The 26,764-nt window shown below is 37.5% G+C and overlaps 1 protein-coding gene across 1 annotated transcript in view; it reads right to left on the bottom strand.

Annotated features, from left to right (window-relative positions):
* The window catches only part of LOC131677891 (ABC transporter G family member 20), a 113,793-nt gene that overhangs the window by 45,122 nt on the left and 41,907 nt on the right, over positions 1-26,764 (bottom strand). The window contains 7 exon segments of the mRNA XM_058957983.1: positions 9,939-10,115; positions 10,217-10,305; positions 10,373-10,737; positions 10,948-11,182; positions 23,065-23,095; positions 23,098-23,163; positions 23,166-23,454. Of these exon segments, the coding sequence (XP_058813966.1) occupies positions 9,939-10,115; positions 10,217-10,305; positions 10,373-10,737; positions 10,948-11,182; positions 23,065-23,095; positions 23,098-23,163; positions 23,166-23,454 (1,252 nt within the window).

Genomic DNA, 26,764 nt, shown 5'->3' with positions numbered 1-26,764 from the left:
GCAGGGAGAGAAAATTATTTCAGTTTCAGGCATCGTGAGATCAACGGATGGATCACAAACTCGGGTGGCCTTCATCAGGGGAATCATGTACTGGGACGCCGGGTGGTCCTCCTCAAGATGGCAGGGGTTTTTCCAGACGATTTCGTAGTACGGCTCAGATGTGGATCTGCTACATTTCGAGTTAAGCGTGTTATTTTCGTGCCATAGGTCCCGTGTTTGTTGGCTCATTCGATACAGATGCTTTGATACAGGTGGAAGAGGGTTCTGAGAATGATAAGGAAAATAAGAAGGGGCAGTTAGACTTGTATATTGATGGTTTTCACAAAGGTGTATATAAGGGACATATAGAGGACATCGCGGCTTGCCAGCACATCTCGAACCGGGACGTTGGTTGGTCTTCCTCGGGCCCGCAGGGTATCCATTAGCCGAGACCTGGCGGAACTGTACTCGGTGCACGCCCAGACAATGTGCTCGATGTCGTGATAGCCGTCGCCACAAGCGCAGATACCACTATCCACGAGCCCAATACGCCGGAGATGTGCATCCAGCGTGTAATGGTTTGCCATGAGTCGGGACATCACACGAATGAAGTCACGACCCACATCCATCCCCTTGAACCAAGGTTTCGTCGATACCTTAGGGATTATCGAGTGTAGTCACCTTCCCAGCTCCCCACTGCTCCACGAAGTTTGCCAACTTTCGAGGGTTCTCTGATGAGTAATAAAATTCGCTGATGAGTAATAAAATTCGCTGAAGCAAATTGGTCTTTCGTAAGCGTCTCCTTCTAAGGCACCCACCTTAGCTAAGGAGTCTGCCTTCTCATTGCCCAGAATGGAGCAATGAGAAGGGACCCATACCAAGGTAATCTGGAAAGAGTTGTCAGATAAAGCACTCAGTAGCTCCCGTATTTTCCCCAAAAAATACGAGGAGTGCTTTCCATGTTTCATCGAGCGAATAGCGTCAATGGAACTGAGGCTATCCGAAACGATGAAGTAATGGCCTGCGGGTAATGTTTCAATTACTCCAAGGGTATACTGAATGGCAGCTAGTTCTGCGGCGTAAACTGAAGCAGGGTCACTGAGTTTGTAGGAGGCGGTGAACTTTTGATTGAAAATACCGAAGCCAGTGGACCCTTCGAGGTTTGATCCGTCAGTATAAAACATCTTAGAACAGTCGACTTCTCGGAATTTATTATAAAAACCTATTTTAATCCACCTAGCGGTGCAAGTGTGCCTTTCTCAATCATGAATCACGAGAATGTGAAAATTTTGAAAAAGAAAAAACAGCCATGGTAATATTGAACTGAAAAAAGGTGCGAAATCGGCAAAGTCCCAAAAAGTCGATTTTTATAAAAAAAAATTTTTCGAGATAACATAAAATCTCGACGTTTCATGCATTTTAAAGATGTTTGGCATCAAAAATACGAATTCGATTTCTGAAATTTCATGAGGTCCCCCCTTTGAAAAAAAAAATTTGAGTTCCGGCTTATATGGGAATTTCATATGTGACCGGACGATTTAGGCTATATTTCCAGACCCATATAAGCGATCCGTGCGAAATTTTATTGACATCTATGGGGATATTATAGCTATCATTTGGGACTAAGTTTGTGAAAATCGGCCCAACCATTTTCTGGAAACTGATGTGAGTTCGTAAATTTTGAAAGATGGCCGCTTTTCCCGGGCACTTCCGGAACCGTCTATGGTGGTCAATGTAGTCAACGAAAGTTTGGTTGGCCGTCGGTGACCTAGAACAGCAAATTTAAGTTGTTTGAGAGACATTTTAGCGAAATTTTTACCTTTTTTGCTTTCATCGGAGTATCGGTTTGAATCACAATTTGCTATGTGATCGCACGCCACAACCTGTAACTCCGGAACCGGAAGTCGGATCGGGATGAAATTAAATAGCCATTTACGGGGACGCAATACCTTTCATTTGAGGCCAAGTTTAGTCGAATCGGTTTAGCCATCTCCGAGAAACCGATGTGACTGTTATTCTGAATTTAGATACTTCCGCCGGGGCTTCCGGAACCGAGGATGGTGGCCAATGTGGCCAAATAGACTTTGAATGGATGTTAGTGACCTAATACTACAAATCGAAGCAGTTGTGGTCATATTTTGGAAAATTTTTCACCTTTATACATTCATTGCAGAATTTATTAAAATCGACATTTTCTGCGTGTTCGTACTTATCACCCTGTAATTCCGGAACCGGAAGTCGGATCCATTAGAAATTCAATAGCAGCCTATGGGACCGTTGCACCTTTCATTTGAGACTAAGTTTGTCAAAATCGGTTCAGCCATCTCTGAGAAAAATGAGTGACATTTTTGGTCACATACACACACACATACACACACACATACATACATACACACATACATACACACACAGACATTTGCCGAACTCGACGAACTGAATCGAATGGTATATGTCACTCGGCCCTCCGGGCCTCCGTTAAAAAGTCGGTTTTCAGAGCAATTGCAATACCTTTCTATTGAGAAAGGCAAAAATGTTTGGAACCACTTGTGGGCGTATGTGGTCCGGAATTCCACTAATCTCGTCTTTCATGGAAGTGTCGAAGAAAACAGTAGATTCAGAAGTATTTATGAAATGCACACGGTTGGGATTGTAAGAAGAAGGGTTAATATTCTGCGCCATGTAGTCAAAGTACAGGGACATGAAACGGGTCTGAGAATTGAGCTCAACAAGCCTTTCGAAATTTTCAATCACGACCGGGTTCAAGATATCGCATCGAATGAGCAATCGATATGAGAGTTCCCAAAATCGATTTTTCAACGGGAGAACGCCCGACAGCACTTCGAGACTCATCGTATGGGTTGACTGCATGCACCCTAAGGCGATACGCAAACAACGATACTGAATTCTTTCGAGTTTGATGAAATGTATGTTCGCGGCGGAGCGAAAGCAGAAGCATCCGTATTCCAGTACCGACAGTATCGTTGTTTGATACAACCTTATTAGGTCTCCTGGGTGGGCACCCCACCATGTTCCGGTTATTGTACGAAGAAAGTTGATCCTTTGCTGGCATTTCTGTTTCAGATACCGAATATGGCATCCCCAAGTACCTTTCGAGTCGAACCAGACTCCTAGATATTTTATTGTGAAGACCTGAGCGATAGTTTGACCCATTAATAGAAGCTGTAGTTGTGCTGGTTCACGCTTCCTTGAACATACAACTAGCTCAGTTTTCTCCTTGGAGAATTCGATACCCAGCTTAATAGCCCAAGCAGACAAATTGTCCAAGGTATTCTGTAATGGTCCTTGTAGATCGACAGCTTTGGGTCCCGTAACAGACACCACGCCATCGTCTGCAAGTTGCCTTAACGTGCAGGAATTGTCAAGACATTCATCAATGTCGTTGACGTAGAAATTGTATAACAGGGGGCTTAGACATGAGCCCTGGGGAAGGCCCATGTAGCTAAATCGTGATATCGATAAGTCACCATGCGAAAAATGCATGTGCTTTTCCGACAACAAGTTTAGTAAAAAGTTGTTTAAAGTCGCTGAAGGACCATGCTGGTGCAGCTTCTCTGAAAGAATGTTGATCGAAACTGAATCAAAAGCCCCCTTAATATCTAGGAACACTGATGCCATCTGCTCTTTGCTAGCATAGGCCATTTGAATTTCAATTGAGAGCAACGCAAGACAATCGTTCGTCCCTTTGCCTTTGCGAAAGCCAAATTGTGTATCTGACAGTAAGCCATTTGCTTCGACCCAATTGTCGAGGCGGGATAGGATCATTTTCTCGAACAACTTCCGGATACAGGATAGCATTGCGATCGGACGGTACGAATTGTGGTCGGAGGCTGGTTTTCCTGGTTTTTGGATGGCGATGACCTTCACTTGTCTCCAATCAAGTGGGACAATGTTAGCCTCGAGAAACTTATTAAATAAGTTCAACAAGCGTCTCTTGGCAGAGTCAGGCAGATTCTTCAACAAGTTGAATTTGATTCTGTCTGGCCCCGGAGCTTTATTGTTACACGACAAGAGAGCAAGTGAGAACTCCACCATCGAAAAAGGTGTTTCGTTCGCGTTATCGTGAGGAGACGCGGCGCGGTAAATCTTCTGTGCCAGGGCGGAATCCGGACAAACCTTCTTGGCGAAATCGAATATCCAACGGTTTGAATATTCTGCACTCTCGTTAGTACTGTTTCGGTTTCGCAAACGCCGGGCCGTGCCCCAAAGAGTGCTCATCGATGTTTCTCTCGTTAGTCCGTCAACGAACCGGCGCCAGTAACTACGTTTCTTGGCTTTCATCAAACTCTTCATTCGCGTTTCTAACGTCGCATATTGTCGATAGCTAGCGGGTAACCCGTCGTCCCGAAAGGTCTTATACGCGGCGGCCTTCTCCGCGTACACGTCTGAGCACTTTTTGTCCCACCACGGATTAGGAGAGCGTTTTTGTATGTTCGCGCTGGGTACTGGCTTAGTCTGAGCTTGATTCGCGTTGTCGAGAATCAAGCCAGCCAAAAAGCTGTACTCTTCCTCCGGAGGAAGTTCTTGAGTAGATTCGATGTTGTCGGATATCGCGGTAGCATAGCTCTTCCAATCGATATTTCGTGTGAGGTCATACGAAATATTGATTGTTTCCAATGGCCTTGAGCCGTTATTGATTGAGACTGCAATCGGCAGATGGTCGCTGCCGTGGGGATCAGGAATTACCTTCCACGTGCAATTTAACCGCAGCGATGTTGAGCAAAGGGACAAGTCTAAGGCGCTCGGGCGCGCTGGAGGAGCAGGAATCCGTGTCATTTCACCCGTGTTTAAAATTGTCAAATTGAAGTTATCGCAAAGATCCTGAATTAAGGAAGACCGGTTATCATCATAGAGGCAACCCCATGCTGTACCGTGAGAGTTAAAGTCTCCTAAAACTAGTCGCGGTGCTGGCAGGGATTCTAAGATGTCTTGTAGCCGTCGGTGCCCAACCGCGGTGTTGGGGGGCATATATATGGAAGCTATGCCTTTGGTTGTTACTTGACAAGCGACAGCTTCAATACCTGTTATCGAGGGAAGGTTAATTCTGTAGAAGGAATAGCACTTTTTGATCCCCAAAAGCACTCCTCAATAGGGGGTGTCTCGATCCAGGCGAATGATATTAAAGTCGTGGAAGTTGAGATCTACGTCGGAAGTTAACCAAGTTTCACATAATGCAAATGCATCGCAACTCAAATTATTTATTAAAATTTTGAAGGAATCGATTTTCGGGATGATACTTCTGCAATTCCACTGTAGAACAGTGATCAAATCCGTGACCTCGTTCGATGAGTTATCCATCGAAGGATACAACCGCTGAGAGGAGGGGCCATTTAGCAGTCAACTGCTTCATAAATGTTCTCACTGTAGGGAGAAAAGCTTACATAAGACTTTTAATAGGATCAGTAATATTGAAAGTTTTTATTATCCAGTCCACTATGTCCGAGAGTTTTATAATTCCAGTGCTGTGATTACTCTCGAACTGAAACAAAGGAACACTTGGGATTTTTGATGTTCCTGGAAGTGCTGGGAACTCCTTCTCTGAGCTTAATCCTCCGAGACCAGGAGTTAATTGCTTCGGTTTGGTTGCAACACTTCCAATAGATGTCACTTTCGGAGCCCCGTCAAGGGACACCTTCTGGCCTTTACAAGGAACTTTACGAGAGGAAATGTTCCTCCTCTTCCTATAAATTCTAGGCACCCTAGTAGATGTTCCCTCTTGTGGGTTACCAGCCTCGCCCTCGTCAGGAGGCAAGTGAGTATAGATGTTTGCTGAGGATGGTGGCGTAGCATTCTTTAACATTTCTGCGAAAGAATGTTTGGATCGTCCCGCAAGGGAACGTTTCAGTTTATCCCCGCGTAGTTTGTACGCGGGACATGCCGAGATATCATGCAGACTCTCCGCACAGTACGGACACTTTTCGGCTTGCTTACTGCACGAATCATCTAGATGATTCTCCCCGCATTTTCCACAGCGGGCCTTATTGCTACAATGGGTGGCTGTGTGACCCAGTTGTTTACACTTTGTGCAATTCATGACCCGCGGCACACACAGACGCACAGGCAGACGAACCTTGTGCAAGAGGACGAAATTTGGCAAAGCGGTACCAGCGAAGGTCACCCGATAAGAGTTTGATTGGGGGTACGTTTTTGACCCATCCCCCGCAACTACTACTGAGTGCAAACGTTTGCACTCAAGTATTTTCACTGGCTGAAGTAAGCGGTCTCTGAAACGGCCAACCCCGTACTTCAGCAGATCCTCGCACGTCAAACTCTCATCGGTTACGACGCCTTCGAATTGTACTTTTACAGCTGGAATATACACGTTATAATCCCGCGTAAAGTGCGCATAGCAAGCAATATCGTTTGCCTGCTTTGAGTTGGCTAGCAACACTCTTATCTTGTCTGAGCGGACCTTTGAAATTTCGGTCACAGCCGAGAACCGTTCCGTCAGGTCTCTAGATATCTGAAGAAGATTCAGTGATTTAGTCTTGGGCCGAAAGAAGACCACAAATGGACCAGTTGAGAGTTCTGGATAGCATTTGGGCCGGGGAGGGAACCTTAGAAGTTGAACCCGATTCAACTTCCATTTGACCGTCCGGAGAGGGAACCATAGAAAACGTCAACGCACGGGGTCAGCGCCCGCGCAGACGGAAGAAAGCAATAAATGTGTTACAAAAGACAAAAACCACTTAGCTTTAAACTGGTGTCCAACGACGAACCGATCCAGCTTATACAGCTGGCTATTGTTTAATCCTCACACGCGAACAAAAGACTGAGGACCGAACCGAACTAGCAAAATAACCTTGAATGCGGATTAACACTATTCTTTATCGCCTCACACAGCACTACGGACTAGAAAAAACAACCTCTGTCTCGATGGAGAGCTCGAAAACGAATGTGATGATACGACCGATCTTGGGTGTTTCGCTTTATGGCTCAGATACCGTTTCCGGCGGTACAATAAATACTGAACAAGCGACACTGTGGTCAATCAATGAAACTGATCCCAAAGTTTTTTAATATTCTTGAAAGCTTATATAAAATCCTATCTAAAATGATATGGATACTCTGATTCAAATACTAACCCTGGATTCTACGTGAAAATCACCCGTCCGGAAGATCCGGAACGTCCGTAAAACTGGCTAATTAATGAATCTAGTTCTAGAATGCTGAAGTTTTTTCGAAAACATTTGTTCACGTTGAATTGGCATAAATTCGTAGCTCCGAGTGAAAAATTTATCCTATCCGGAACATTCGCTGAACTAATCAATTCTTAAAGTTGGTCTTAGAACCAGGTGTTTTTTTAATGTTTCTTGAATTCTCATTTGAATGAGTTCATATTTATAACCTACACATGTTTTTGATTGGCTATATAATGACATTTCGGAAGATCTGGAACAGACGTTGAACAGACCAATTAATGAACCCTGTCATACAACTCTGGGAATTTTCCGAAAATAGTTTTCGGAATATCATTCACATAAATTCGTACTTGTGACTGAAGTGGAGACTCCATTGGTAACGTAGTGAGCTTCCGGAAGATCCGGAACTGGATCTGGAAGTCTGTAGTTCTCTTGAAAGATCGGTAGTATCATATACACATTTGATATATACATTCTCATTTTTGTTTTGTTTGTGATTATTATTAGTATTCTGTCAATAAACCTGCGATTTATAATAACGGTTCTGCATACATCTATGTATGCCAAACATGACCCCATTCGGCACCGATTCCCACTGGCCAACCAGGTTTAAACGGTAATATTTAGGGTAAGGTGGGGCAAATCCGACCTAGTAAATGATTTTGGCTGTCAAATGCTCATTTTACAACGGATCAAGTCATTTTATATACCAAATTAAATGTTAGACTTTTGGGCAACTTTCTATGTATAGCATTTTATTGGCATAATGGAAACATTTTAAGCTACAAGCGTTTTACGAAAAAGTTCATTTTAGCTGTTTTTAAAAATGGTGGGGTAAACCCGACCGCTAATGTTTTTGGTAAATTTAGTACAGATATTACCCAAATTTTATGGTTTTTCAATGATAAATCAATTGATGTTATGTTATTGAATTGTAACATGAAGAATATGGAATTCAATGTCTATCTTGGAATGTCAAAATCACGAGTAGTAGCACGTAAAGATATTCCCATTTGCATCGGAGCAATTCCTCGACGAATAATGCATTCATCACGTTTTTATGTCTTTCGTTTGTAATTATGAGCCATTGTGTAAAAAAAAATTTAATGTTAATTATGAACCATTGCGTAAAAAAATAATAAGTAATGATAATAAAATATATTTCAATTTGAAAAATAAACATTTTCTTTGCAAAAAAGCGGTCGGATTTACCCTACCTACTATTTAGAGGTCAGATTAGCCCCATCGAGTCATTTTTTTTATTACGAATGCAATTAAAATAAATTATGAAAAAAGTTAGACAAAATTCTTCTATGCACGTTGCAGGACTTTAGAAATATCCTGAAGTCAATGACGCACAAAAATCAAATCAAAAGTTGTAAAAACACACTTATTGTCGTTTGAGCATCTCAATGTAGACTAATAAAATGCTGTCATGCCAACATTATGATTATTTTCGATGCTCTACACGACAATATTGATATTAGTTCGCGCAGTGCTTCCGATTTTCGTTAACAGAGGGGGGGTCGGGTTTATCCAACGGTCGGATTTGCCCCACCTTACCCTACCAGAAACCTAAAATTGAAAGTCTAACAAACAATTTGGTTACAAGTTCATATAGATTTAGCTGAAAATGTGTCTTAAAACTGAGTTCGAATCGGGGTCAGTATGACCCGCTAACACCTTATTCGTTACAAAAGTTAACACCTAAAGAAGTTTAAAATTCAGAAAAGATGCTTGAGATAATTGGAAATAATTTCGAGCTAGTTTCACCATTTTTTTAAATAAGCCAGCTCTTATAGAGAACATTGTTGCATTCGACTATGAAGAATAATATAAACCCGCTTGGAATTAATTATTCTTGTTACAATCTACGATTTTAGATAAAGTAAAATTTCGTTTGTTGGTAGTTTTTGTACCAAAAATCGAACAAAATACTCAGAATGTATATTAAATCAGTATTTTTTATATTTGGAGTAAAACTCATTTTATTATGGCGAAATCAGCAATCTACGAAGTTTCGAGTGATCAAAGATACCTCAACGATCAAGGGTAACCTGGTGTTCTTATTTCATGCTAAAGCTCTGAAAAGGGCTACATCGCTACACTTTCAAAAGAGGTAAATTTGTTAACAAAGGACAAGTTGATTACACTGCCGAAAATCGATAAAGGCTTCTTTTTACTGTCCGTATTGATGTGCAATTCACAGCTTCACACTGCTGGTACGGTGGGCGATAACCAAATGACAGCACCGGAAGGATAGTAGTGATTTAGCATTTATAGTTCTTCCGTTGTCTTGTAAATTAGTTTTTTTCAGAGAGCGCTGCGAAATGATTTTTTCCTTATTTGTACTAGTCGTACATTCTACGGAATTAGTTTCTCATTAGGGGACATATTTGCAATCATATAGTGCAAAAATCTAGTGATTTCATTCAGTACAACAGAAGTTATTGGCGTTCAAAAACTGACGCGCTCGAAATTTTGAAACCGGTCCCATGAAAGCTTAAATGTATTCTACGTTAAAAAATACATCAAGCCGGTCAACTTTTGAGATTTTATCCGTCTTTTGTAAAAATAGTGATTACTGTGCGTTGGATTGATAGGTGCTAGAACGTACGAGAGTGACTAATTAGAAACACGTGTTAGGTCCTCTAACCCATGTTTATCACGCCGTCCTATAGTGTGGAAGATGATGTCGATTTTTCGCCACTTGTATAGAATGCGTGCAAAAAATGTAAACAATTAAACATACGAGACTTATTTAATTATTTCCATTGGTGTAATATTCTGAGTATTTACCGTATAGCATTCCAGCGAAGCCTAACAGCATCAGCAGACCAACGACTGTTACGTTGCTCCCCTGATTCTGCACGTCAAAAACGAACGTCGCGAGTAGAATAATTTCAACACATTGCAACAGCATAATCGATGTTTGCGTAATTATATGTGCTAGTAGTAACTCGAGCGCCGTGATGCCTGTTGCGATTTTGTATGCATGCGCGGCAGGGAGAAAAATGAGCAATCGTTAGAAAAATATGTGCATTCAAGTATAAGTTAAGTACAATCGTCGTGCCTACCTGCAACTAATGTTCTATCCCATATACCCTCTAGCCGGTCAGAGATAAATATCGTTGCTGTGATCAGTGTGGCTAGGAAGAAGATCATTCTGTGAAGATTGATTGATTCGATTAATGTTAATTTGTTGTGGGATAATATGATATTTACATGCTTACGTCATGACTACTCCTGGGGCCATAAAAGAGGTGAATTCATCATCGAAAGTTCCATACACGGGTTCTTCAAAGCTCATTGGGATGCTTGCCAGCTGTTTTGGTAGGTTACACTCTGTCATCAGGGTCTCGGCAAAATGCTTATATGTTTCAAGCAATTTTTTCTCCAGGTAGAATGTCACTTGTTGATCCGATTTGTCCAGATAGACTTTAATTTCTGAACTTAGGAAAGAACCCGGGTTTGCATCGCGAACATTGTCTCTCACATCTTGTAAAGATTCCGTAAAATTGTCTTTGAAGTAAATAAAGCCCCAAACTTTACCACTTTTGGCAGCTCGGAAAGCACTTTCAAAATCGACGTAATATTCCTATAAACACGAGTTATAACTTAATTATAAGCTTAATTATAAGATTAACTTAGATACTGTAGTAAACTATACAATCTGCAATCTCTAGTAAGAGTGTATTTGTGAGCATGGATCTGACTTACAGTTACCATTGTGTAGCGGATTAGTTATCGTCTCTTACTATTTGGTTGATGATCACTTTATTTAATATATAATGTTTTTGCATCTCACCTGTATTGCAACAGTCCGATTGAGATGTTCCAGAAACCGACAGGATGCCTTAAAAAGATCGCATTCGTAATCGCTATGGAATGAGGTAGTGATCAATGATTTGTTGAAACATTCTTGAATGTTGTTGACCTCGTCGTTCACAATGCCTAATCGAAGTTCCTTTGGATCGCCACCTATAGCTACGTAAAAACTTACCAACTGAAATATTGGGAAAAGGAACAGAAATACCATTCCACTGCAAGAACATTGGCAGAAAGGAGATAAGTGTGCGGTAAATTTCAACGGATTTTGAGGAATATTTTTCAATTGCAATATAAAAAGAAGCAACACGAATCCGATGGGAATGTCAAGGATTGCAAAAAAAAGGAAATCATGAATAAATTTTTATTGCTTTTCTGAAATGAAGTTGAAATAATGTTTTATGTTGTCAATTGTTTTATGTCTGCGTCCGTCTCGGATCTAACAAGAATCTCGCAATCTGGGTGCTCCAACAAAGGGCTTATTTATGAACAGCGTTTTATTTAGGATATGATTGATAAAATCTCCCTAGACTCCCTGTATGGAGGGATAGTTCTCTGTGTGCATGACTTGTGAAGCGTCTTAAATTCCCAGGTGTGGAAGATGTGGAATCTGAATATATATTCGTCGTAGTGCCAATTTGCCAATAGTATGTCGAATGCAACCTGAGATACAATCAAAATACAATAACGTGTGCGGATGTTATATTATTTATGACACGTGTACTTTAAATGGCGAAGTTTAAAGTTTGATGTAGAGTAATAAAGAGCATATCTTGGCCGCATTAGAGAGGGTGCTATATTATTTATTCAATTACGCATTTTACAACCGATGAGATGCGTATAAATTGGTATTCGCATCTTTACTTGGTTCAAAAGTACCAAATTAACAACAAAAATGGTCTGAGAATAGTGAATTATTTCTTTTTGAGCACAGCGTTGCAGAGCTTTTTATCAATGATAAACAAATTACTTTTACATTAACTGAGATAGGTGTGTGAATGATATTACATGTTATAGCAGCAGCGGAGATGATAGCAAAGCAAAGGTAACACTGGGTAGGGTTGCTTCTTACAAGGATTACGGTCGGGAGTATATTACGGTGAGCATGGCCGACCTTTTTGCTGCTGGATAAAGACTATCTTTATTAGTCTTATACACCAACAGGCATACCAAAGCCCTTTCAATTCTCTCAACGCCGTTATTGTAGTTTGGGCTCCACACTTCAGGGCAGTACTCTAGGAATGATCGGGATAAAGCGCAGTACAGCGATTTGAGACAATAAACATCTGTAAAATTTTTGGCTATCCTGAAGATGCATCCTAGCGCTCGAGAAGCTTTACCAACTGCATAGGAGACGTGTTGTTTGAACGTAAGTTGAGAATCCAGAATCACTCCCAGGTCATGCACGTGACTGACGCGTTCGATTTCTGTTTCTAGTAGACGGTACTTAAAAAAGATCGGATCCTTTTTCCATGAAAATGATATTTCCGAGCACTTCTTCGGGTTTGCATACATGCGGTTCATGTTACACCAGTCAGCAAAGGCTTGAAGCTGCTGTTGGAGAAATCTGCAATCTTCAATTAAGCGAATTATGCGAAAAATCTTGAGATCATCCGCGAAGGACAATCGTGGAGTCTTCAGAATTGAATGTACATCATTGAAGTATATCAGATACATCGATGGTCCCAAGTGGCTTCCTTGAGGTATTCCTGACGTAGAAGTGAATATAGGGCTCTGGCAATCTCCTATAACAACCGCTATCTCTCGGTCTGTGAGGTAAGAACGAAACCACTGCAAAACACTACCATTTATTCCAAATCTCTCCATTTTTGCTATAGTGATGTCGTGGTTTAGCTTATCAAAAGCAGTAGATAAGTCGGTGTAAACCACTTTAGCTGTATGTTTAATGTTGCGGGAAAATATGTAGAGGTTCTGTCAATATCAGTATTATGACGTTATGGAAGCGCACCCAAGTAACAAATTAAGTTTTATAGCACACTACAAGTTCAATCAAAGTTTTAAGAGAGACTTCAAGAGCGTCATAAAACCTCCATTGTTACTAGGGCAGAGAAAAGTGAAAATAGCGTGTGTTAGATAGTTTCATATCTACATGAGGCTAACGGAGAGCGAAACTGAAATCTGTAAGTTAATGAGTACTTGTAGAAATGAAATGTAAGAACTAAAACTTAACGATAATTACAGTTTTGTTTCGTAAACTTGTTGATTTTTCTCGGTGAAAATAAAAATGGGAAAACTTGCTGCTTCATTTTCACCAAGAAATCAATTCAACGAAATATATATGTTGCGGTGACCATAAAATCTTTTAATTACAGTTTTGATCTACTAATATAACACAGTTGCTACAAACACTGTACCGGAGCACGTTATTTTCGATTGTCCGAGGTTCGAAGCGACACACAGAGAGATGCTTGAAATGGGAGGGCCGGGAATCAACCCGGAGAATGTCGTCTACAGAATGATAAGCAACGTAAACACGTGGAACTCGGTCAAAAGACTAGTGGCGCCGATCATAACCGCCGTACAGCAGGAATAGCGTGATGAACAGCGAACAACGATCTCCGCCGGAGTAGACTAGATTTACCACCGCGAACTAGTCGACTAGATCGCGACAGAGTACCAGGTATATGTCGTCGTTCAACCAGCCGGATGCGGGGTGGTTAGCTCGGTTTCGAGAGAACTTCCTTCGTCGTGGAATTTTCGTCAGAGTAGGTTTTATGGTCGGGGACCATACCGAGTAGTTCTAGAACTGAATGGCTTAACGAGGAAATTGTGCTAAGTGGTACGAGAAGGGAGTCCAGGAGCTTAAAGGAGTTGCGGTGCTGAATGGCACTGGACAGGGAACCAACGGGCTCAAGAAGTTGAGGTGCTGAATAGCACAAGGGAGCCGAGTTGTAGTGCTGAATGGCACAAGGGAGCCGAAGGGCCCATTTAATTGGACAATCTGGACTTTGCACCCTAGATTGTCCTTGTAGGGGAAGAGCACTACTTCTCGGCCCATAACTACACTCTTAGAAAAAATGAAAATTACATTTGACGTAAACAACGTAACGAAGTATTTTTACATCCGATATTAGGATTTTACATGATATTAGAATTATATAGTGACTCTTTTGATGTAAAACTTAGGCTCAATCACCTAGGAAAAGCCGAACAACTCACATTTTTACATGTAAATTTATGTGAATTGGGACGATCCTTTTATGTGCATCTGGCAAGACGTAAAGTTACACGACTTTTTTTTGCTGTGTATGTTTCGTACTGCTATACAGAAATCGCCACTTCGTGTGGATGGTCCAGCACTGGTGGGGTGTCGAGAAGCGGTGCTCTAACCCAAATGAAGTAAAAAACAACTAAGTAATAAGACTAGCGTAAGTACTATGTGCATAAAAACCCCTCCTTGAAATAAGGCCATCCTTCCATCAACAATGCAAAAGTGATAAAAGCCGATGTCACGTTTCAAACTATCAGTATTTCAAATTATCTGTTGAAAGGGAAGGTTGTTTGTTTCTTTCTAATATTAATTATTTATCCGATGTAAGTAGCGCGCGGCTGGGAGAGACGGCAAACCGTAGTTGCGGCTGACTGATTGTTCCATTTCGCATGTTATTTTTGTAAATTAAAAGCCCTTTTAAGGGCTATAACCAACAATGAAGTTTGAAAAATTCCTGACAATGACAGCAATAACCTAATTCCGCCGTTTATATTCGAAACTTGTTGCTTGCGTGTACATGGACAATCTGAAATTTACAACAATCTGTGATTTGTTTAAAATATTCCTTCCGAAATAATACAAAAATGTACAGCTATTTAAAAGTATATTGCCATGCTGAAATTGGCGAAAACCAAACCAAATCCAAAAGTCTGCAATATTATAGAAATCGGAGGATGTGAAAAATCCGCAAATATTTTTTCGTTATTCTGCATGAAGGCAGTCCTTCCATCATCAGTGCGAAAGTGATAAAATCCGATGTCACGTTTAGCTATCAGTATTTCATATTAGATGCTGAAGGGAAAGGTTGTTTCTTTTCATTTTGAAATATTTATCTGATGTAAGTGGCATGCGGCTGGAATAGATGGAAAACTTTTTTTTGCATCTGACTAATTGTTCTATTCCACATGTTATTTTGTTAAACCAAAAGCCCTTAGTTAGTTTAGTACTTTTCATTCCATGGCACGCGTGTTTGTGGATCCCACAAATGGCCTGCGTTAAGCCAAACCGAACTGAGCGCCATCATTTTTTTCTGATGTTTTTCATGCCAAAATTCATTTTTGAATAACTTACCATTAACATAGAAATTTTATGAACACTTATATCCTTTCATTTGCTATTTGAGTTCCCAGAAATAAATAAATGTGGGTGTTATTAGAACTACATCAGATGCAATAGCGTTTTTAGAGAATATGTCTCAAAATGGCGCTTGGTCCTCTTTGGCTTAACACAGGCCAAATAGTCCTTTTCAGGATTCCACCAATGGTCCTTTTCAGGACCCCACATACAAAAGAGTTAATTTGAATGATTCCCTTAAAATGGTTCTTTTTAGGACCCCTAATATAGAACATTTCAGAGTTAATGTTAATTAAACCACCGAATATATAAAGATACATATGTTAAACTTCACCTGTTATTTTTCTATCGTGCTTGCAAACATTTAATTTGATAGCAGGTATTTAAAGATAGATGTAAGGTTTTGTTTGTGAGCATCAATAATTTATGTTCCCATTTCGGGGATCTGAATAAAACTTTTTTTTTAAAACTTGAATTTGTTAACTACAGGTTATTGATTTTAATTTAAAAATTCAACAATTATCTCTAGTGAAGAATAGCATGCCTGTATGTAGTTCTGAAACAGTCGATGGCATAAGGGGTTTTAATTTGGCCACGGATAATATTGCTTGCTCATAAAACTGGCTGCATTTTCAATGTCATCGTGGTCGTGTCTTATACACAACCCTTAAATTTTTTTGGTAGATTTTATCGTTTTAACCGAAAAAAAAATTTAAATCAACTTTCTTGTACGCACTCTGTTTACCTTTCATAACTCAACGTTGAAGACGAGTTTGAGCCATTGTTGTTTTTTTGTTTGAAAAAAATGTTGGGGTAGAACCGACATCCTGTAGTTGTATGTATATTTGTAATCCTCTACGAATGACCAAGAATCTGCGATAAATACATTATTATTATATTATGGTAATAGTAGAAATACACTGAAACTTTTTTATTGTGTTTATTTCTTACTAGTCCCTTTAAAAACTGTTTGGTTATTTGATTTCTATAGAAGCTTTTGCTATTTATGCAATGTGCTCGTTAAACCGTATGATTTTTGTTCTCTTCATTTGGCTAATATAAGCCAAACAGTTAAATGGCTGGCGTCCAAAAGGGGCTAACCCGCATTTTTAATTTTTACAGGAAATGTGAAAAACTTCTGCATTTCCAAATTAACATTGCTTATATTGTTAAAATACATTACTTCATTAATCGTCCATTCACTCATGTTGTCTTGAAAAAATAAGATCATTACATGCACTTCTTTTCAATTCATGAGCATTTTCGTAATTCATGGGGGGGGGGTAACTCGGGGGGTACTTAGTCTCCAAAAGGGGTCCAAACCATAACATGTTCTATCTCGAAACACACAGTACCTACAAAGTTGTATATATATATATATATATATATATATATATATATATATATATATATATATATATATATATATATATATATATATATATATATATATATATATATATATATATATATATATATATATATATATATATATATATATATATATATATATATATATATATATATATATATATATATATATATATATATATATATATATATATATATATATATATATATATATATATATATATATATATATATATATATATATATATATATATATATATAGCAATTCCATGAAAAAAGTTATACGATCTTTCAGAATTCTGCAATATTTGGTAGAATCGTTCCTTACTTAAAAATATTTTATACATTTTTATTATTTCGTCATTGGGGTGTCCTTTTCCACGTTAGACGGGTTAAAAAAATCGTGATTTTTTAAAAGTTGATTTTTTTAAAAAATTCATAACTTTTTAACCACTAACCGATTTTCATGGGTTATAGGTCAAATGAAAGGTATTTAAATGTGGTTTCAAGAAAAAAAATAATAGTTTTGTACGAACAAAATATGCATTAAATGGTTTTTCTTGATTTTCACTGCGAGGGTCCTTGAATACTCCATACTTTTATATTTTTATTTGAAAGATCATTCAATTCTACACAACATCTCCAAACATGTTTTTGAACCAGATCTAGAGGTTTCGGAGATATATTTTTTTGAAAATAAAAAAATCTATGTATACAGCCCACATGCATGGAAACGATGTAACCGCATTGTAGTTCACCATAAACTTCCAGCGAGACACAGCAGCTGTGAATAAAGAAATCTAAGATTTACTTATAAGCTGGGTGCAACATTCGTTTCACCCTGGGGGCTGTCCATTAACCACTTAGAAAATAGTTTAGACATTGCAAACCCTCGCGTTCAAAATATTTTTAACGAGCGTCCACTTTGGCTAGATTGGGAGTGTTGCTCGGATTTGAGAAAAGAGTTTTCAACCTATTTGCTGAGACAAAGGACATGGTTGGTATGACTAGCAGATAGTTTTTGGGTAGGTAGGAAATTTTTACCTGTATTTCGGGTTTGTTTCAATAGCTTTTGTCGCAAGCAAGTTGACGAAATAGGTAAATTTTGCTTTTGCTGGTACTACATCACTAGCTGGTAGGTTCGAATATATTTCATAAAACCAGGAATGTTTTGAATGAAATTATCAGTTAGAAAACAGAGTTTCTTACAACAACAATTCAATTGTAGAATCTCTTAAAATGAAACGTAAGTGTTCAGTTTGTGGTATTTGGATGTTGAGTACGCGTATCAGAAAACTTACCAATAAATTGTACGATTGTGAAACGTTGTGTAAGTATTTCATTATCGTCCGACAACGCACCTTTGTCGGACGATAATGAAATTCTTACACAACTTAAGGTGAAATATAGAGAAACAAGAGACAGCAATGAGCGATACAGGATTTTAACCACACTTCCCAAAAGTTGGACTACATATAGCGGACATATAGGAGTTCAATGGCCAACAAGGCAAAAGCATTGCAGCAAGAGAAAGGAGAGCTCTGCGGCAATAGGAAGAGAAACGATAACATATGTTACGATTTTTATAATAGTATGTAAGCCGCGTCTGGGCAGGGATTATTTAATATCTAACAATGAAGAAGGCACAATTTACGTACAGAGAAGATTAGTTTTGTGTAACTTGCAGGAGGCGTATTCTATCTTCAAAAATACTTATTCTGATATTAAAATAGGATTTTCCACGTTCGCTAGTAATCGTCTAAATCACTGCATTTTGGCAGGGACAAGTGGCACGCATACCGTATGCGTATGTATATATCATCAAAACATTAAACTTATTTTCAAAACATTACAAAGCAATAAATCACTTCCAGATGGTGTTAACTCCTATCATGATTTGTTTCCAAAAATAATTTGTGAAAATTCGAGCGAACAATGTTGGCTGCAGTGTTGCGGAAACTGCCCTGGAACGCAATTTTTAGCGACAGAACTAATGAGTATCCTTAGTAATGGTAATAATGAATCATTAAAATTCAAACAATGGCGTCAAGTAGAAAGATGCATTATGGGCTTAGTTGAAATGGACACACAAGAATTTATTGATACTTTTCTATAAAAGATATTCAATATATTGCCGCATAACTTTATAGCTGAGCAACAAGCAAACTACTTGAAACACATCAAAAGCAATTTGAAAGCTACAGAATGCATCATTATCTGTGACTTTTCGGAGAATTATTCTTTCGTTGTGCAGGATGCAGTTCAAGGCTTTCATTGGGTAAACGCTCAATGTAATATTCACCCGGACGATTTGAAGTTTACTAGTTTTATTGCAATTGCTGACTTCACTAAACATATGTCGCAGTTCGTTTATTTTTTACTCATTGTTTAGCGTTCATAAAAGGTAAATTGCCAGGCTTACAACAGATTTACTTTTTCTCAGATGGATCAGGAAGCCAATACAAAAATAAAATGACGGCATTTAATTTGTGCAACATCCAAAATATTTTGGCATTGGAGCCGAATGGATTTTTTTTCGCAACTTGTCATGGAAAGGGTCCTTGTGATGCTTTGGGAGGAGTATTGAAACGAAAACGCTGCGAAAGCGAGTTTGCAAGACAACAAGTTAACAACACCCCAAGAACTTTATTCATGGGCTATTTCTAAGCCAGATTCAAAAATACACTATCAGCTTTTTTCAGAATCCGAATGCAACAAAATGAAAAAAAGAGATAAAAAATCGTTATAAAACGTGTAAAGCAAATTTCGGGAAACACAGCCATTCCATAGTTTAAGCCTCAAAATTATTATTGTTATTATTGTCAAACGGTATTCATTTTCGACGGAAGAAATATATGTTAAATTGTAGCTAAGAAATGAAATGCCTTGTGAAAAATAAAACGAATAAAGTTATGAAAATGATTTGCTTATTTCTCTTTATGCTTCTTCTAAGCTTTTGATGCAAAAATAAATAATGCCGAAATATGTCCCTTTTAAAACCACCAGGATTTTTAATGAAGTGGAATTTCTAACCAAAGCTGGACGCTCGGTAAAATATTTTGAACGCGAGGGTTTGCAATGTCTAAACTTTTTTCTAAGTGGTTAATGGACAGCCCCAGGTTGAAACGAATGTTGCACCCAGCTTGTAAGTAAATCATAGATTTCTTTATTCAGAGCTGCTGTGTCTCGCTGGAAGTGTATGGTGAACTACCATGAGGTTACATCGTTTCCATGCATGTGGGGTGTATACATAGATTTTTTATTTTCAAAAAAAATATATCTCCGAAACCTCTAGATCTGGTTCAAAAACATGTTTGGAGATGTTGTGTAGAATTGAACGATCTATCAAATAAAAAATATAAAAATATGGAGTATTCAAGGACCCTCGCAGTGAAAATCAAGAAAAACCATTTAATGCGTATTTTGTTCGTGCAAAACTCAATACTTTTTAAAGTAATAATTTTTTCTTGAAACTACACTTAAATACCTTTTATTTGACCTACAAGCCATGAAAAGTGAGTGGTTAAAAAGTTATGAATTTAAAAAAAATCGACTTTTTAAAAATCACGATTTTTAGAACCCGTCTAACGTTGAAAGGGACACTCTAATGACGAAATAAAAAATGTGTAGTCTAATTCTACCAAATATTGCAGAATTCTGAGAGATCGTATAACTTTTTTTCATGGAATTGCTGTATATATATATATATATATATATATATATATATATATATATATATATTATATATATATATATATATATATATATATATATATATTATATATATATATATATATATATATATATATATATATATATATATATATATATATATATATATATATATATATTATATATATATATATATATATATATATATATATATATATATATATATATATATATATATATATATATATATATAATATATATATATATATATATATATATATATATATATATATATATATATATATATTATATATATATATTATATATATATATATATAGTTAATGTTTCGATTATATCACGGTCGGTCTGTATTTTAGCGTGATATATTTGAAGCGTAATATATTCAAAACAAACAAAAAATTACATTCAAGCACTAACCCATGTATTTCTTTAAACAAAAAGTAATAAAAAGACCAAGTTAGTCAAAAGAATAAATCATAGTAGGGTAATGAGCCTATTTTTGCCGTGCTTCTTCTAATCGCACTACCCATTTGAAATCGTTTGGTTAGAGCAGCTTCTGCCATCTTTGTTCAACGCATTGGGGTAAAACGGTATGGCATCGGTCCCCACACAGCTTCACTTTACGTAGCACATACCGTTTCTTCAAATAGTTGAACCACCTAAAACTAAACTTGAAGGAATCTGCTACATTAAGGTTTTGGACAAATATCTTGACTATTAAAATCAGAGTATTCGAAGAGACTACGATTCAGCTCTCGTTGTTTCCACACCATAGAAATAGTTTCCATCTCCAATTGTTGATGTTGTCCTTTCAAAAGAAAAGTATTCACATCGATTCAAGAGAAAATGCGTATCTCGGCATACCTTGCTTATTTTGTTTTTCTCATTATTTTGTTAGATTTTCCTACAGATAACTAACAATTAAAAAGAAGTCGATTTGTTTACCTACTACACCAGACAGTCCCTTAAGGACACGGCAAATAAGTTACGAAGAATTCAAAACTAAAATTGAAATCGGCCGAAAATATTTCGGCAATCCTAGTCATTGTAATAACGTCTTGGTAAAACATGATTTCGAAATTATTCACGTTTAAGTTTCGCGCCACGCCCTCCCTTCACTTAAAGGAACAAGACGAACAGCGCCATTACTTTGCTTCTACTATTTAGACCTCTATAAAAAATTTAGATACTTTTTAAGGAATCTATACTTTAAGATAAAAGAATAAAAAAGTTCGACTTTTTGACCGACCATATCATATATAATTCTTTAACGAAATAGTCCGAAACCTAATAATAGGCTCATTACCTACATATAAATAAGCAAATCAATTGTAAAAAAAAGTGTGAAAGTGCCTGAAAGTGCCAGGACACAACATGTGGTTTAATTGGATCAAAACCTAGTGTGCATTTTCTGGTTTTTAAAAAGCGTATATATATATATATATATATATATATATATATATATATATATATATATATATATATATATATATATATATATATATATATATATATATATATATATATATATATATATATATATATATATATATATAATATATATATATATATATATATATAATATATATATATATATATATATATATATATATATATATATATATATATATATATATATATATATATATATATATATATATATATATATATATATATATATATATAATATATATATATAATATATATATATATATATATATATATATCATTTACAGATGGAATCGATAAACCATTTTTTCTCAAAACATGGGAAAACGAACGAGAAAATTCGAATTCCAAAAGATACAACGAGGGGTTATGCATACCTCCTTTTGGACACCAACTAGTACTAGGGTTACCTCCATGATCAACTTTAACTGCTAATAGAAAAAATCTAAAATTATTTCGAAAATGACAAATGACAGTCCACGTTGATTACTTAGAACTATTAAAAAAAATGCATGCAAAAATGTTAATTTCTGGAAAAAATGTGGTTTAGCCCCCTTTTGGGCGCCAGCCATCCAGTTATAACAGGATTTTGTTTAACCCGATGATCAGAATCCCGAAAAATCACAACCCGATCCTGGTAGATTTACTACGTAGTATATGCCACTTCAAAGTCAATAAATCTGAACAGCAGAGAATGTAGAACGCTTGGAAACCTCATTTACTGTCCACAATGGCTTTAAAAGTTATCATGATGCTCGAAAAGCTTGCTTGGGAATATTTATACCATGGAATAAAGTTTACAGAATGAAGTACTATTTATTTATAGCACTATTTGAATTCTCTTCCTCTTATTTCGAGATGAAACTACAAAAAGCACATGTTAGCATCTTACATACTCATATACATAAACAAACTATTCATCTCACACGCCCATGTGACAATTTTAATAAAAAAGAATGAAGAGTAAAGAATTTTAAAAGGATATCGATCTTATCCCTGTGGGAGCATTCCACCAAAACGCTCAACAAGAAGAAAAGTCGTTGTACATATTTTTGTCAAATGTTAAGATTTGTTATGGGATGTAGTTCCTAGACTGTCTTTGCTTTGCTGATTTTGTTATGCTTTGTTGCATTCTTTTTTCCATGATGGTCTGCGTTCACTGGATACGGATGGAAGTCGATTTCTCATAGTTTCGGTTCAATAGTCAGATAAATGAATATGTATTTCATTGTCTAGTTAGTAACGATGATAATTGTCGTTGGTTGAGACATACTTACGCAGGCTGCCGGATCATTTGTAAGTAGTTTTCGAGAGCAGTGCATTCATTCTTCGTTTCGTTGTGAAGCTCATAAGCTCTTTTATGGTTTTTGCGATTGTTTTCCACTTTCTTCGTACAAAGTTCGACCAATCTCCCTTTTTTCATCACTCGGCGATGGCAAGGGAGGGATGGTTTTCTTTATATCAGAGCCATTATCTTCAACTGTTTCGATCGATTTTAAGCTACCTATCGTGTGTGACTGGTGTGTGGTTGTATCTGCTTCTTCAGAAGGGCCATGTTTTTTGCATAGTGTAAGAAATGCATCTTCCAAGTTGGAACAATTGAATCGTTCCAAAATCATTGTTGGTGAGTCCTCCGCAAGCAAAATACCATTCCGCATCAACCCAATCTGAAAATTATTTTTGTTAGATATATTACCTAGCTTATGAGGGATTCCATGAGACAGTGGCCGACCGTAAAATATGACCATCGCCGCTTCGAACAAATCTTTGCAGCTATGTTCGGTTTATGAGTCTCCGAGATTTTTCGCTGACAATCAGAACAGTTTGACTCAAGAACATTTTTTAAAAGAGCACGATTACCGTATTTTATACTGCAAAAATATTTGAGAACGAATTACTTCTGTCCGAACAAATATTCGCTGAAAACAAATGTTGGCATTTTTCACAAAAACAAAAACTTATAATAAAAATAGTGTAATCCGGGGCTATTCGGACTTGCCCAAGCAAATCGCCCTTTTAGGTGGATAGATATGAACAAAATTATTGGTCAACAGTCCTAATTGTTAGTTTGAAACCTCAGCTATATTTTGGTGCTACAAAAGTGCATTTGCACCATTGCATGGCAGCGCTAAGCGACGATTTGCAAAACTACGGGGTAATTCGGACCTCACTACGGGGCAATTCAGACCAATTTTTAATTATTTTTTTCAAATGGGATTATGTTCACCTATGAAATATTTATTAGAGAAACTCCTTAAGAAGCAAAAAAATAAATTGCGATGCAAAAACTTAATCAACAAAAAGCTACAGCTGTCAATTGGCACATCGTGTATTTTCTTCGCTGTGGCGTGTGCAAAAATTAGATTCCTGCTCCGAGCAACTTTTTAGGTACCATTTGGGTCAATTTGTCAACAGTTTTTACGGCATTTAATTAGCAAGGGACTGGAAGGTGAAGTATATTTTTCAATATTTAGAGCCATAGTACTCAAGGGAGAGCAAGGTGTTAAAGGGAGAAAGTTTAGAAAAGCGTGGAAGGATCATATATGCAAGCTTAGAGCTCACCGGCGACTTAACCTTTTGTCTGCTACCGTAGGAGTCAGGGTCTTTTTGGCATTAGAAATGCGAATCACCTGAGTCTACGGCATGTCCGGACAAGCGTAAAGTAACTTGTTACTTCATGCTGTCGGAACCGACTCAATAGGTCGTTAACAAAAATGGTTAACAAAAAAAAATGGTAAAAATAGAACTATTTGGGTCCTAGAACATCTGTGCAAATTCTTGGCTCGATCCCTTAAACTATATTTTTGCGCCCATTGTTTAAAGTTTACATGGGATTTTGTATGGGAAAATTAACTTTCACAAAATAATTCTTCCAGGAGTCGCCCATTGCTTCCTAAAAATAAATCGTTATGTGCTTTTTATAGGAAATTTAACAAAGAAACAAAGTCGCCAAAACCACAAAACGATCTGACGCTTGAGCAAAAAGTTATTAAGCAGAAACCGATTGATGCTCTGACGATTGATAAAATATCCATTGTTTCTAGCAGCGCTGTTGTTGGTTGTTCAGTTACATGCAATTTTGTTTTGATCTTCTCTTAATGTGTCTAAATCAATTATCTATACTGTTTGGCCACTTCAGAGTTTTGGGGGATAAATTGAGGCTTCTTTCGTATATAATTAGAGAAAGTTACAAATATTGTATATAATTCGATAGGCAGCAGCAGTGATGCTATGAAAAGTGAAATTTTCATCAATCATCAGGGCATCAATCGGTTTTTCTTGATAACTTTTTCCACAAGCCTCGGATCGTTTCACGGTCTTCTACACTTTGTTTCCTTGACAAATTCTGTATAAAAATCAGACATCAGACTATTTATTTTTAGGAGGTAACGGGTGACTCTTGGAAGAATTATTTTGTAAAAGACGATTTCCCCATACGAAATCCTAAGTAAACTTTAAACCGTGGGCGCAAAAATATACTTTCACCGATCGAGCTAAAAATTTGCAGGGATGTTCTGGGAGCTGAATGGGACACAAAAAGTTACTCGGAGCGAATTTTTATTTTTTTCATATAACCATGTCCCACTCTAGTGTGCAATCGTGTGTGTAGCCGCAAGCCGCTGAACGGTGGTTGATGGAATAGGGGGTCCGAATAGCCACGTACGCTCATTTTGCACAAAAGAGATGAGCGTCTTGAAAATATGTATCTTTACCCAAACAAAAATCATTTCATAAAATAGGAGCCTTATGCTTTCGAAAACACTTGCCTGTTATTTTTCCACTTTTATTTGTTGCTTTAAGGGGTTATATACAAAGGGTGTCGGGCCATTAGGCCGAAAGCCGTTAGGCCGAATGCTGCAAGGCCGAACGCCATTAGGCTGAATTAGGCCGAATAGGTCATTAGGCCGAACGCCATTCGGCCGAATGGGCCATTAAGCCGAATGGGTCATTAGGCCAAATGGGTCATTAGGCCGAATTGGTCATTAGGCCGAATGGGTCGTTAGGGCGAATGAGGCAGTAGGGCCGAATGGCTCATTAGACCTTATGTACCATTGAGCTGAATGTCATTTGATTAAAAGCATCGTTTCAGAGACTAATTGAGATGACGGATTCACGAGTTTCCCATGGCTAAAAAGTCATGTTGTACTAGAGGGTCCCACGAAATGTCAAACAGAAACTGTATATTCCTTAACATCGGTTGTGATGGGTTTATTTATATGTATTTTATTTAGAAACATTTTTTTTAAATTTGCTGATTGCGGATACCAATATGTATTCATTAGCATTGCATGTATCATCCGGAACATTAAGATACACAACCGTATGTCATAAGATCAAAAATTGAGTGTATGTCATAACGTCCGAAAAATTAAAGTTTCAACCCAAATTGTTTCCGATGTTTACAACGTACCTCTAGTACGTCATAAGGTCTCTCTGGCACAATGACGCATATTCGCTATTAGTTTTAATGTTAGAAAGCGCCTCAAAACATTTCGTCATAAAATTTCTTTACGAGTACAAGTGGAACCTCCCTTTGAGTACTTAATTCCCTCACGCTTCACCAATCTTTTGACGATTTTTTTAGTCCATTTAACGAGCTACTTTCTCCCAATCTCGGTGGAGTTGCATGATTTAAAAATCTTTACGCATTTTTGCTCGTAAAAAATAACAGATGCATGTAGCAACGATCCTTGAAACGAACTTAGCAACGAACAATAAACAATTGCTACCAGCTTTACGAGCCAGATGGAGAATTCGATGTACCATGGAATTTGTAGTACTTCTTTGTGAGTTGGTAGTCTCGATTAACCTCTGATCGTTAGCTAGTTAGTCTCCGCAGCGCTGTCTTCGTATATACCCTCCGTCTTTTTGATCTGTATATTCCAATGTATTGAATTATCAAGAACAACAAACCAGGTCGAAACGTGGCATAGCTAGTCGAAACTTATTGGAGCACCGCATGTGGGAACATGGAAG

Source organism: Topomyia yanbarensis, chromosome 1 (genome assembly GCF_030247195.1).
Source record: "Topomyia yanbarensis strain Yona2022 chromosome 1, ASM3024719v1, whole genome shotgun sequence".
In the NCBI taxonomy this organism is placed as follows: domain Eukaryota; kingdom Metazoa; phylum Arthropoda; class Insecta; order Diptera; family Culicidae; genus Topomyia; species Topomyia yanbarensis.
This window is presented reverse-complemented; position numbering and strand designations above follow the sequence as displayed.